Here is a 14,364-nt window from a genome sequence, read left to right on the forward strand (position 1 = left end):
ACCTGTGAGTGTAACCCTCTGTGGAAAAAGGGACTTTGCAGATGAGATTAAGTTAAGGCTCTTGAGATGGGGAGGTTACCCTGCATTATCTGGGTGGGCACTGTTTGTCATCACAAGTGTCCTGGTAAGAGAGGGACAGATTTGATGCCCACAGAAGAGGACTTGAAGGCCGCATGACCCCAGGGGCAGACATTAGGGTGATGCAGCCACAAGCCAGGGAGTGCCTGAGCCTGCAGCAGGTGAAGAGGCCAGGAAAGGTCCTCCCCTAGAGCCCTCAAAAGGAGGGAGCCTGCTGACACTTGGATTTCAGACTTCTGACCCCCAATCCATGAGAGAAACCAATTTCGGTTGTTTTAAGCCACAAGTTTGTGCTCATTGTTGCAAGGACCACAGGAAACCCATCTTGTGTGATTCCATCAATAAGACTTTCTGGAAAGGCAAAACCATAGGGACAGAAAACAGATCCAGGATTGCTGAGGGTGTGGCAGGAAGGGTCAGGCTCCGAGTGGGGACGTGGGGAAACTGGGCAGAAAGGAAGGTGGCCTGCTCAACACGCTCACCTGGGAAAAGCAAGCAAGATGCGTGGAGTGTGTGGAGGCCACAGTTTTGGGCAATCTGCATATTTTTGTCTACAAGGTTTCTGAAAAAACGTTTCCCATAAGCTTTCTGTGCACCTTTGTGAATGTAGATAGAAATATCTGCTGTGGGCTGGGTGCGGTGGCTCGCACCTGTAATCCTGGCACTTTGGGAGGCTGAGTCTGTTGAGTTGCTTGAACCTAGGCATTCAAGTCCAGCCTGGGAAACATGGCAAAACCCTGTTTCTACAGAAAATAGAAAAATTAGTCAGGTGTGGTGGTGTGCACCTGTGGTCCCACCTACTCAGGAGCTGAGGCGGGAGGATCACCTAAGCCTAGAAGGTCGAGGCCTCAGTAAGCTGTGTTCACACCACTGCTCTCCAGCCTGGGCGACAGAATGAGAGCCTGTCTCCAAAAAGAAAGAAAGAAAGAAAGAAAAAATACTTGCTATGGCAGCCACTGAATTACACTTGGCTTGTAGCCATTTGGAGTCCCTTTCTTGCTCTTGCAGTCCCACCCAGCCTGCTGAACACACCACTGTCCTCCCAGGCTGGCAGAGGAGCTGCCATGGGTCTTGCCCGCTGCTCTGCCCTGACCGTGGCCGCCTGGCTGCTTCGGCTGGAACCAGTGAGGTCCACAGTGTGTCTGTCCAAGTTCCCTAGCTTGTTCGTGAGCCAGGCAAGCCTGTCCCTGAGCCAGCCAAGCCCATTGGGCAGGTCTTCCTTTGTTTTGTAGTTCATGGAGACAGCCCCACTCAGTCACTGTCTAAACTCTCTGTGGCCTCAGTGTCCTGCTCCAGTTCTGCCAGGAAGTCTCAGGGAGGATTCCTGAATAGTGTTTCCCAATCATGTGTGCTTTACTGGAAAGGGGGGGCCTGTTGTGGGGAGGTCATCGGCCAGGGCTCCTCCCAGGACTTCACCTTCCCTTTGCTGGACCACACGCTGTGGCTTGGCAGGGTGACCCAGCTCTGTAAGATCAGGACATGTGTGCTGACGCTGGTGCTTGGGAGAGTCAGCAAGATGGACTTCTGAAGAAGCAACAGATGCCTTCCTTTCTGTCATTTCCTGCGTCGGGGGTGGGGTAGCAGGCCTTGCCCAGTAAACAGTAGGGAGAACGTGCTGCCTGGGGAGAGTGGGCACTTCTGCTGAGTGGGTGCTTCTGGAGGGTGGTGGGAAGGATTGTGTGTCCTTGGGGCAGCCTTGGCACCTGCTGCCTTGGGCCTCATTGTCCCCCAGGCCGGTAGCACGTATCCTGGGACTTGGCCAGATTGGGCTGTGTGTCTCTTCTCTTCACTGTGCCTTCTCCCTAGTTTTTGTCTTTGTGGAGCGTTTTTTGTTTTTTTGTTTGTTTTTGTTTGTTTGTTGTTTGATTTTTACCACCTAGTCTCACTCTGTTGCCCAGGCTGGAGTGCAGTGGTGCCGTCTGGGCTCACTGCAAGTTCTGCCTCCCAGGTTCACGCTATTCTCCTGCCTCAGCCTCCCTAGTAGCTGGCACTACAGGCACCTGCCTCCACGCCCGGCTAATTTTTTGTTTTTTTTGTAGAGACGGGGTTTCACCATGTTAGCCAGGATGGTCTCGATCTCCTGACCTCGTGATTTGCCCACCTTGGCCTCCCAAAATGCTGGGATTACAGGCGTGAGCCACTGTGCTCGGCCAACTGCTAGAGTGTTTTTAAAACAATCCTAGATTTTTTTTTTTTTTTTTTTTTTTGAAATAGAGTCTTACTCTGTTGCCCAGGCTGGAGTGCAGTGGCGTGATCTTGGCTCACTGCAACCTCCGCCTCCCGGATTCAAGCAATTCTCCTTTCTCAGGCTCCCGAGTAGCTGGGATTATAGGCATATGCCACCATGCCCGGCTAATTTTTGTATTTTTAGTAGAGATGGGGTTTCACCATGTTGGTCAGGCTGGTCTTGAACTCCTGACCTCAAGCAGTCCACCTATGTCAGCCTCCCAAAATGCTGGGTTTACAGGCGTGAGCCACCGTGCCCGGCCAACAATCCTAGAGATCTTCTTATTCCCGTAACTTTTCCAGCCGGTAGCAATTTATACCCTCCGTCCTTTCCCCCTCATGCCATTTGTATTTGTTGAAGGGAGCAGGTCTTTTTTCCCATAGATTTTTCTGCTTTCTGCTCTGATGGTCGCTTCCCATGGCAGGGTCAGCCCAAGGCTTCTCCGCCCCTGCACTGCTTGACATTTGGGGCAGGAGGTTCTGTGTTGCCTACAGTGTTCGCTGAGCATCATCCCTGGCCTCCCCCGAGCCAGATGCTGGGGACTGTCCCAGCCCCCAGTGGTGAGGACCAGAAATGGCTCCAGACGTTGCCTCGTGCCCTGGGGAAGATTCACTCACCACACTTCCTGTAAACTGGTCACTCGACCTGGAGGTGGATTTCGTAAGCCACTTCCTGTTGCTTCATCCCTTGAAGTGTTCTTTGCCAGAGAGGAGAGGATCAGGGGATTCTGGCCCTGGAGACGTTCCTCCTCACCCTTTCCCCTGTCTCAGCATTGAGGGCTCTCGCTGCCTCCCACGCCCTGCACCCTCAACCTTTCTCCCGAAGGCATTGCTGTCTTTACGGGAGTGTCCTCATTGAGGGGGAGCTGCCTGCAGGAGTCTCCCAGTCTGTGTTCAGCAGCCCCAGTGAGCACCCAGGCCAAGCGACTGCAGGGCGCAGGCATCACTGCCCTGCTGTGTTGAGGTCTGTTCTCCGAGTCAGGGTATGAAGTCCAGTTGGGTCTGGGGAATGCCAGCCTCAGCACAGCTCAGTGCCTGCCTGCCCAGCCTTGAAGACCCAGCTGACCTGCTGACTTTATCAGGCCGACTGTGGCAACCCTACCAGGCTCCCCAACTCCCACCTGGGGCCCTGGCCTGAAGTACAGCAGAGGGGGTGACTTTCTCTCACAGGAGCTCCCAGTTCCATACCTCATGCTGGGTAATGAAAGATGGATTTCTGGCTGAGACGGGCGGATCACGAGGTCAGGAGATCGAGACCATCCTGGCTAACACGGTGAAACCCCATCTCTACTAAAAAATACAAAAAAACTAGCCGGGCAAGGTGGTGGGCGCCTGTAGTCCCAGCTACTCAGGAGGCTGAGGCAGGAGAATGGTGTAAACCCGGAAGGCGGAGCTAGCAGTGAGCTGAGATCCGAGCACTGCACTCCAGCCTGGGCGACAGAGCCAGACTCCGTCTCAAAAAAAAAAAAAAAAAAAGAAAGATGGATTTCTGCCACTCGAGGGCCTGAGAGGACTTGTCTACCAGTGTGGGGCCCAAGGAAGGTTGTCACCTCTGACCCTGCAGTGGGGATGATAGGACCTCTCAGAGGGTCTACAGAGACTCTGCAGAGACTGGGCAAGCGGTGGCCTGAGGCATGGCTCTCCCCTGCCAGGTGTTCTTGGGTGTGAGATGGGCAACACCCTGCAGATGTCATGTGCTACTGAGTTACCCTGTTAATTAGTGTGGCCTGAGGCCAACCCCAAAGCTTCTAAGGCAACAGGGAAATCACCTGTGCCACAGGCTGTTCCTGCCCCTCTGTCCTGCTGCACAGATGAGGTAACGGGGTGCTGGGCCCCCTGACAAGGGTTCGGCCATGACACCACGTATGTCGGCTCTGGAGGGAGCATCCAGAAGAGGGTGTGGTGGGCCACGCGCTGTCAGGAGTCCCCACTGGGCCAGGCTGGTGAGCACAGAGGGCGACAGCTGGTCCCACCGTGAAGGGACCTAGCTGGCTCTGCCTGTCTGCAGCTGACACTCACCTCCCTGGTGCCCTCGATTGGCTTGTCAGGGCACTGCAGCCCAGCTGCTTTCTGTGTTTTTTCTCATCCCCCCACTCCCTGTCCTTGTGTTCTCATCACCATCTGTTTAGCACCCCACTTTCAAAACCCCAGCCTCGCTACTGTTATTTATGCCTTTTTTTTTTTCTTTTTGAGACGGAGTCTCGCTCTGCAAGCTCCGCCTCCCAGGTTCACGCCATTCTCCTGCCTCAGCATCCCGAGTAGCTGGGACTACAGGCACCCACCACCACGCCCCGCTAATTTTTTGTGTTTTCTGTAGAGACGGGGTTTCACCGTGTTAGCCAGGATGGTCTTGATCTCCTGACCTCATGATCTGCCCGCCTTGGCCTCCCAAAGTGCTGGAATTACAGGCGTGAGCCACCACGCCTGGCCGTTATTTATGCCTTGAGTGATCTTTTGCAGAAACATCATGAGAAAAAAAGCCTTTTCCATTCATGCACATTCACTGTGCCCACGTCATCCTCTGCAAATCCATCTAGGGTCACTCTCCCTCCTTCTGAAGAACTTCTAGAACCTTCCTCACAGTGCAGACCAGCTGCTGACAGAATCTCTCAGCGTTTGTCTGAGCGAATCTTTATTTCCCTTTCTCTTTTCACTGGGCATGGAATTGTGGTCTGGCGGTGTTTCTCCCTCAGCACTTTGAAGATGCCCTTCCAGTCTCGGGGATGGCTCCTGGCATGCAGTGTTGGCACCTCGGCACTTGGGGCGACTGTTGTGACTGTGCTGATTTGCTCGTGAGGCGCCACAACCTGGTAGTTTTCCCGCTGGGGGCTGACAAGGCTTCTTGGGTCTGTGGATTTATAGCATTTGTTACATTTGGGAATCTCTGGCCACTCTTTTCTCAGATCCCCTGCCCACCCTCAGGACTCCAGTTACTTGTGTGTGGGATCCCCTGCTGTCGTCCGCAGGTCACTGAAGTGGTGTTCGTTTCCTGTAGGCTTCTTTCTCTGGGATTCGTCTAGGTGGCTTCTGTGGCTTTGTCTTCAAGTTCGCTGCCCTTCTGTGGTGCCTGCTGTGACTTCCACCTAGTGGCCGTTTCATTCCGATGCTCCATGTTTCAGCTCCAGAAGCCCCTCGTGGCTCTCTCACGATGCCCTTACGTCTTCCTCTTCAGCTGTTTTCCTTTAGGTGTGGAGCATTCCGAGTTCACAGTAGCCGTCCCGAAGCCCCTGTCTGTTCAGTCGGCATCTCTGTGCTTCCCACTTCTTTGTGCTGACTCATTTTCCCCCTGGCTTAGAGGTCTCGTTTTCCCACTGCTTCACGTGTCTGTAGGGTTCTGCTTGTAGATGCTGCCTGGCATTCTTATGAGGTGGGTCCCTGCCTGGTGGTCCACACAGGGCTGGCCATGATTTAGACGAGAGTTAGCCTTGGTGCCCATGTCTGTTAATGGCTTGATGCGTCCTGTGTGGACTGTCATCCTCGTGTGTGTGTGATGTTAGGAGTGAATTGCTCTATTGTTAACAAGGCCCTGGTCTCCTGCTGGAGGGTGGGGATACAGTGTGAGCCTGAGTGGCTGGGAGCCTGGCCATCATGACGGCCAACTTTCGTGGGGACAGGCACTTGAGGTCAGCCCTCCTGGCATCATGGAGAAAGGCTGGCTCTGTGGCCCCTCAACCCTTCTCCTCTGAGGCTTGAAGTCTCGTTCTCCATACCCTTGGGGGATAAGCAACTTGGCAAGAAAGGAGTCTTGCAGGCGACCCGCCTGACAGTCAGCTACCAGAACATGTTTAAATGCCTCACTGGATGGCGTGGCCCACAGGGAGTGTGGAGCCACGGGGTGGGTGGGAGGGCCAGTGTGTTCAAGGCCTGTCACCCTCAGCCTTGCACAGCTGGGGCTGCCCTGGCACAGTTCTTGGGGGGTTGTGCACCCTAACTGGTTCCCGTCCCTTGTCACCCTAATGGGCTTCGACATCATCACTGTTTTCTCAGCCCTCATCCCTGGCTCACGGCTGCACATGCAGAGGCCTTGCATGGATAGTAGACAGGGTGTTCATGTTAGCCCCGGGCTGACCCCTCTGCAGAGGTTTGCACTGTGAGAGACGGGCCCCACCTGCTCTCTGCAGCCGCTGCACTGTGTCCCTGCTCCAGTCCCCTGCTGCTCCCTGCTCCAGAACACCCTTCCCACCTGGCCTTGGTTATGTGCTCCCTGGGCCTGTGAGGATTGATGCTGTGAGTTTGGGGGCTCCCTGAGTGGGATGGGCCAGGCCATTCTGCCTTGGTGCTTCCTTTGCTCTGTGTGGTTCTTGTGTCTTATGCCAGTTCCCTTTCACTCATGCATTGAAAATGGTTAACGGACAGGACTCTCCTCTGCCTGTTCCAGAATTCTCCATGTTTGTGTCAGAGAATGTTGCTCCTGTGCCCCGAGTCAACAAAGATGACCCCGTGAGCTCGAGGGCAGTTGGGAAGGTGTAGCGAACATCCTATAAAATGTCCCCATCTTGTGCATAGTCAGTGAGTTTTGACCCTCTACCCTCACCCGGCTGTGGCCACTCCCCACTCCCACTTCCAGCCCTGGATACCCACTAGTCGGCTTTCTGTGTCTTTGGTTTTGCCTTTCCTGGGGATTTATAGAAATGGAGTCATATAGCCTGTGGCATCATGTGCAGCCTTCTTTCACTTGGCATGGTTCTCCGTATTCTGTCGTTTGATTCTCTCTCTGCCAGTTGACGGACATTTGGGTTACTGCCGCTTTTTGGATACTCTAAATAATTCTGCTGTAAATGTTCAGGTGTAAGTTTTTGTACGGAAGTGTGTTTTTCTGGGTGTATACCCGGGAGTGGAATTGCTGGGTGTGTTTAACCCTTTGTTTAACCTTTTAGAAAACTGCCAGGCGGCTTCCACAGTGGCTGAGCCTTGTCCATTCCTGCCAACAATGGCAGAGGTTCTGGGTCCTTGCCAACACTTGTTCTTGTCAGCCTCTTTTAGATTAGCTGCTCTGATGGGTACATTGCTATCTCTGTGGTTATTTTTTTAATGTTTTTTTTATTTTTTATTTTTTATTTTTATGGCTGTCAATCTAGGTCACTGTGGTTACAGTTTGCCTTTCCTTGATGAGTAATGGCATCCGGTGTCTTTCACACCTTCTTTGGTCCCTGTAGGTCTCTTTTTCATGTCTGTGTTTAACCAAATTCTTTTTTGTTGTTGTTGAGACAGGATCTCACTCTGTTGCCCAGGCTGGAGTGCAGTGGTGCAATCTCAGCTCACTGCAAGCTCCACTTCCTGGGTTGAAGTGATTCTCCTGCCTCAGCCTCCCAAGTAGTTGGGGTTACAGGCACCCGCTGCCACGCCCAGCTAATTTTTGTATTTTTAGTAGAGACGAGGTTTCATCATGTTGGCCAGGCTGGTCTCGAACTCCTGATGTCAAGTTATCCGCCCACCTCAGCCTCCCAAAGTGCTGGGATTACAGGCTTGAGCCACCGTGCCCGGCCTGTTTAACCAAATTCTAAGCAAAGATCACTCAGGAGCTGCTTCCCCAAGGTCCCAGCCAGGCCAAGGTCCCCTGTTCTCTGCAGTAGCAGCACAGGCTGGTGGTTGGGTCGTGTTTTAGGGTACAGGGCCAGCCCTTCCTGAGCTGCTGTAGACGAGACCCCCTTGTCGCAGCAGCACAGTGGCCCTTGTGACTGTAGCAGCTGTTTCCTGGTCCTGGAGCAGGACAAGGGAGTGGGCCGTGGATGTGTTGCACCGTGGACAGTGGTGGCTTGCTTGCCCCGTGAATCGTGCTCATTGTGGAGTGGGCCTGTGCGCCTGTTGAGGGGTTGCGTGCTTGAGAAGCATTGGGCAGTTTCTGGGGCATCACAGCCTGGGTGGTGGTAGCGTGCAGGGACACCATCCCTCTGTTCTCCCCTGAACAGCAGAATCCTTGGGGAGTCTTGGCAAAATCCTTGGAGAGCCTTGGCAAAGAAGGGGGCTCCTCGTAGACCAAAATGAGGCGCTCGGTGCCTCCCACTCTGGGCCCTATGCATGTCATATGTATATGGCTGCATGGTCTAAACTGGCCAAGCAGACCCATGACTCAGAGTAATCGTGGAGCAGGTGCTGAGAGGCCAACCATCTCTCACGTCCCAGGCGGCTTGCCCTGCTCCTAGCAGCTCCTGTCGTGCCCAGCTGATGGGCACTGGATGTGGGCAGTTGGAGAGCCCACCCCTTCCAAAGGTCAGGGCCCTGTGCCACCTCAAGCTGGAGTCCTGAAATGGTGCTGAGTGGCTCCAGGGGGCGGACCCTGGGCAGACCCATGGGGTACGTGTTGTCTCTGATACCGTCCCAGGTGTAGAGCTGCTCGGCTTACCCTGGGTCTTCGAACAGGTCTCTCCAGACTCAAGTAGTGCTTTGTCCTCTGGGGCGAGCTATGGGCAGACCAGGGTGGGAAGGAGTGAGACCTGAGCAGTGGAGACGGAGCCCAGAACAGGGTACTATGAGGACAGGAGCAAGGCCTGGGTGGGAGGGCATCTCAGTGAGCTGGACCTGAGTGGGACAGTGGGGCCAGGTGGTGCAGGGGTGGATTTGGAGACCGAGGATCATGGTGACCAGCCAGGACTACGCTGTGGGGTAGCATCTGGGACACTGAGATCCATGCTTAGGGCCCCAGGTTGGGAAGAGGGAAGAAGATACAGAGGTGCGATTCTCCTCTGGATCCCAGTTCTTTCTCAGACACTGCCAGAAGGCTGGTCTCTGAATAGCTGAAGCGTCAGTATTTATTTTGAGCTCTTTTGTATATTTTTTCCTTGGAAATTCCACTGCTCCAAGCTCAGTGACCAGCTGCCCTAAAGCCCTGTGGCTGCCCCAAGGCCGTGCAGCAGAGCTCTGCAGGCCTTGGGCTCCCACCCCAGGCTCCAAGGTGGCCCCACTGCACCCGCTCTGACAGACAGTGCTCACCCACCTGGTTGTTAAAAGCCAGTGTTTGTGAGACAGGACTTAGCCTGGTTGGTGGTTTCAGGGGATCCGCTGGGGCTGAGAGTGGAGGGGGCTGCTTTTACCTATATGGGACTTTGGGAGAGTCACGATCCAGGGTCAACCTTGACCTGACCTTGCTTTTTCCTGGCAGGGCTGTGAGCACCTTGAGCCTTGCCCTTCTCTCCCGGTGGATTCACAGGCTGGTGGTGGATTCCAAGGATGGCACACTCCCCACCCCTGCATCCTGGGCCTGCCGCCAGCCTGTTGCCTGTGTCTGGAGGCCCCATTCTTACCTGTCATGTGGCCCCAGCCCTCTGTCCATCTGAGGAACTCCTACTGATCCTTCCAAAACCCTGCTCCGGTGACCTTGCCTGTAATTTTCAGAGTGTGTGCATTTCCTTTCCCCTCTCTTGAGAACACCATCTTCACCCTGCTCCTTCTGTACCTGGGGAGGGAGTCTTTGGGTTTTCCCAGTGTCTTTATTGACGTTCCCCTCACGCTTTTTTTTTTTTTTTTTTGTAGGATTCTGTTTCACTGAGGCCGTCTATCCGATTTCAAGGAAGCCAAGGGGTGAGTTTCTGTTTTAATCATTCATATTTGGAATCTTGGGACTGGTATAGTCTCAGTTCTGTCCTTGCTCACTGGGTACAGCAGCAGCTCATGGCAGTGTTTGGGCCCTGTCTGCCTCCACGCAAGGCTGGGTTCTAGACCCCCAGGATAGCCGCTTGGCTGGGGCCACACCAGGACGTGTCTGGTGCCCGTCACAGGCTGCCTGGGTGATGGGCAACTCTCCTCTCCCAGTGGCCCCCTTTGTGCAACAATGTGCACCTGGCTTTCCAGTCTGATAGGGTAGGGGCCCCAGCCCCCAGCCCTGGACGAGTTAGGAACTGCTCACACAGCAGGAGGTGAGCTGTGGGTGAGCGAACATGACCACCTGAGCTCTGCCTCCTGTCATCGGAGCGTGTTATTAGATTCTTACAGGAGTGCGAACCCTATTGTGAACTGTGCATGCCAGGGATCTAGGTTGTGTGCTCCTTATGAGAATCTAATGCCTGATCTGAGGTGGATCAGTTTCAGCCCGAAACCATCCTCCCCTATGGCTCCCCGTCCCCCTTCCACCATCCATAGAAAAATTGTCTTCTGGCTGGGTACGGTGGCTCACGCCTGTAATTCCAGGACTTTGGGAGGCCGAGGCGGGCGGATCACCTGAGAGGTCTGGAGTTTGAGACCAGCCTGACCAACATAGAGAAACCCTGTCTCTACTAAAAATACAAAATTAGCCAGGCGTGGTGGCTCGTGCCTATAGTCTTAGCTACTCAAGAGACTGAGGCTGGAGAATTGCTTGAACCTGGGAGGCGGAGGTTGCAGTGGTAGCCAAGATCGCGCCATTGCCCTACAGCCTGGGAAACAAGAGCAAAACTCTGTCTCAAAAAAAAAAAAGAAAAAGAAAAAGAAAAATTGTCTTCCACGAAACTAGTCCCTGGTGCCAACAAGGTAGGGGACTGCTGCGTTAGGGGACACAAGGACCACGGACATTTGTGTGGATTTTGGTTGGGAGAGAGGTTCATAGAAACTCAGCACCCTCATTTTTATTGAAATATGTTTCCTTCTAAATGACCATCTTACGGAAAAATCAGGGAATGAGAGAAAGGGTGAGTTGTCTACCTTCCTTGACCGCCCGTCTTAGGACTCTGCATCTCCCCCAGCCCGCCCAATATGCCTTAGAATGGTTTGATTTTTCTTCTAGCCTTTATTGCTGGTTCCCCCACTATCCACCCCCGAGACAGAGTCTCGCTCTGTCATCCAGGCTGGAGTGCAGTGGCGTAATCTCGGCTCACTGCAACCTCAGCCTCCCGAGTTCAAGCAATTCTTGTGCCTCAGCCTCCCAAGTAGCTGAGATTATAGGCGCCTGCCACCGTGCCTGGCTAATTTTTGTACTTTTAGTAGAAACAGGGTTTCACCATGTTGGCCAGGCTGGTCTCAAACTCCTGACCTCAGGTGATCCACCTGCTGCAGCCTCCCAAAGTGCTGGGATTATAGGTGAGCCACAATGTCCGGCCTTGTTTTGTTTTTTAAGAGATAAGTCTCTGTTGCTGAGGCTGGAGTGTAGTGGCATGATCATAGCTTACTTTAGCTTTGAACTCTTGGGCTCAAGGGATCCTTCCACCTCAACTTCCCAAGTAGTTGGGACTACTGGTGTACACCATCATGCTAGACAAATTTTATTTTTATTTTTCTGTAGACGGAGTCTCATGTTGCCCAGGCTGGCTTTGAACTTCTGGGCTCAAATGATCCTCCCACCTTGGCCTCCCAAAGTGCTAGAATTACAGGTGTGAGCCACTGCACCCAACTTTTTTTTTTTCTTTTAGAGTTACCATGTCGTACCTAAATCAGTTTCTATCCACAGCCCGAGAGCTCTGCACAGCTGGGTGTGGTGATGTGGACATGATGATCCGCGGGCTTCCAGGTGCAGCCCAGGGTTCCGCAGAGACATGGAACCTCCAGGAGACGCGTGTCTGTGTGTGCTGATAAAAAGATGCATTGCGGCTGGGCGCGGTGGCTCAAGCCTGTAATCCCAGCACTTTGGGAGGCCGAGACGGGCGGATCACGAGGTCAGGAGATCGAGACCATCCTGGCTAACACGGTGAAACCCCGTCTCTACTAAAAATACAAAAAACTAGCCGGGCGAGGTGGCGGGTGCCTGTAGTCCCAGCTATTCTGGAGGCTGAGGCAGGAGAATGGCGTAAACCCGAGAGGCGGAGCTTGCAGTGAGCTGAGATCCGGCCACTGCACTCCAGCCCGGGCTACAGAGCAAGACTCCGTCTCAAAAAAAAAAAATTAAAAAGATGCATTGCAAGCAGTGGGCTCAGATGACTGTGGGCTGGGGAGTCTGTAACCCTCAGGGCTGACTGCAGACACCCAGTAGGAGCTGATGGAACAGTCCTCAGGCAGCCCCAGTAGGAGCTGATGGAGCAGTCCTCAGGCGGTTTCTTCTTCCTCCTGCCAAACCCCGATTTACCTCTTAAGGCCTTGAGCTGATTCAGCGGGGCCACCCAGACCATCGAGGATCATCTCCTTTACTTGCTTACAGTATCTGGGTTGTGGATGGTAACTATGTCCACAGAGTACCTCCAGGGCACCCCTAGATGGGATGTCGTGGAATAATGAATCCCCAGGGGCTGCAGCCTAGCCAGTTGACACAACCCCACACCTCCACCAGCCCCAGTTGGGTCTGTGGTCACCCTTTGGCCACCTCCTTTTTACCTTCCCCAGGACATTCTCTCAGGGGTCAGACGTTGGGGGCAGGGGCGGGCTGGCTGGGGCTTGCTGCCAGGGCAGCCCCACAGTGCCCTCTGGTGTCTTACAGCAGTCACTCTGTGCCTTCTGCTGCCACTGAACACCCGTGCCCCTCCACCCCAACCTGGGCAGTGGGGGACCCCTCATCCCCAACCCCCATCTCAGCGAGCCTGTCAGATGATACACTGCAGCCTGGCCATGGCTGAAGCACACAGTGGTGTCCTTGCGTGCAGTGTGCCATGTGTCTTGACCTGGAGCCTAAGCACATGTGTAGCGGGGGCTCATGTCACTGAGAGAGACCTGGGGTGGCTACAGGGATAACCTCCTTCTAGAGACAGAGTTTTGCCGTGTTGGTCAGGCTGGTCTCGAACTCCTGACCTCAGGTGACCCATCCACCTTGGCCTCCCAAAGTGCTGGGATTATAGGTGGAAGCCACCGCGTGTGGCCAGCAGCTTCACTTTAGTGGGCTGTTAGCTTCGGGGCTCTTGGTCCTGGGCCATGCTGCTGGCAGCCTGCCACCAGAGCCTGCACTAGGCTCATTGTTGTCGGAGCACCCCCTGGAGGTGTGTTCCTTCGTGGATCCAGTCAGTCAGCATCACCCAAGCTCCTGCGGTTCACTGTCTGGGTCTTGGGGCTGGAGGGACTACTCTTAGGTTGTCATCAGGTATACGTGCTGATTTGATGTTCAGGGTCCTGTGTGGGATTCAGGGACCCATTCCCCACGGACCCACTGGACTCGAGCTGGAGACTTTGTGACTTAGGGACCTTGGCCATGCTTCTCCCTCTGTTCATCACCTTCCTTGTCCACCTCAAGGGCATCTGCAGGTTGAACTTGAGGTCAGGAGAAGCAGTGTCCTTCCTGCAGCACAGAACAAGCTCAGCCTTTCGTGTGCCTCTCCTCTTATGTGGGTGCACCATGGCCAGCATAGGGTCTCGGCCTACGTGCTTCTGGGGTGGGGGTCTGATCTCGCCCAGCCACCTCCCGGCCTGTGCAACAGGTGCCCTCATGATGGCCAGGTGCACCTCTCCCTTCCCCTGTGCAGGGAGATTCGTCAGAGTCGCTTTATGGCATTTGCTGATTCACTGGGAAAGCTGAGCCTGCTGTGGTGTGTCCTGCCCCCGGGTAGCGTGCTTGGCTCGATGGCATTTCCTTTGTCCACGCTTGTGTCTAGAGCCTCTGCCCTTTCCCAGACCCCGAGTGGGGCTGACATGGATCTCAGCTGTCTGGGGATTCCTCCTAGGATTTAACCCTAGACAGGCCAGTAGACTCCAGAGGGGAAAAGAAACCTGCACTTTGTTGACCCCAGCCGTGAACTCCAGCAAAATCCCAGGTGATGATTAAAAAAAAAAAAAAAAAAAAAAAGGCTAGGGGAGCTGGGCATGGTGGTTCACACCTGTGATCCCAGTACTTTGGGAGGCTGAGGTGGGCAGATCATCTGAGGTCACAGGAGTTCAAGACCGGCCTGGATAACATGGTGAAACCCTGTCTCCACTAAGAATACAAAAATTAGGGCCGGGCACGGTGGCTCTAGCCTGTAATCCTAGCACTTTGGGAGGCCGAGGCGGGTGGATCACCTGAGGTTAGGAGTTCAAGACCAACCTGGCCAACATGGTGAACTCCCATCTCTACTAAAAATACAAAAAATTTAGCCAGGCGTGGTGGCGCGCACCTGTAATCCCAGCTACTTGGGAGCCTGAGGCAGGAGAATCGCTTGAACCCGGGAGGAGGCAGAGGTTGCCGTGAGCTTAGATCATGCCACTGCACACCAGCCTGGGCAACAGAATGAGACTCCATCTAAAAAAAAAAAGAAAAAG

General features: G+C 54.1%; 1 protein-coding gene across 1 annotated transcript in view; it reads left to right on the top strand.

Moving 5' to 3' along the window:
- Positions 1-14,364, top strand: part of ELL (elongation factor for RNA polymerase II) — an 84,801-nt gene that overhangs the window by 41,868 nt on the left and 28,569 nt on the right. The window contains exon 2 of the mRNA XM_007995806.3: positions 9,775-9,822. Coding sequence (XP_007993997.3) covers positions 9,775-9,822 — 48 coding nt within the window. The remainder of the gene's footprint in view (positions 1-9,774; positions 9,823-14,364) is intronic.

This window comes from Chlorocebus sabaeus, chromosome 6, assembly GCF_047675955.1.
Source record: "Chlorocebus sabaeus isolate Y175 chromosome 6, mChlSab1.0.hap1, whole genome shotgun sequence".
In the NCBI taxonomy this organism is placed as follows: Eukaryota; Metazoa; Chordata; class Mammalia; order Primates; family Cercopithecidae; genus Chlorocebus; species Chlorocebus sabaeus.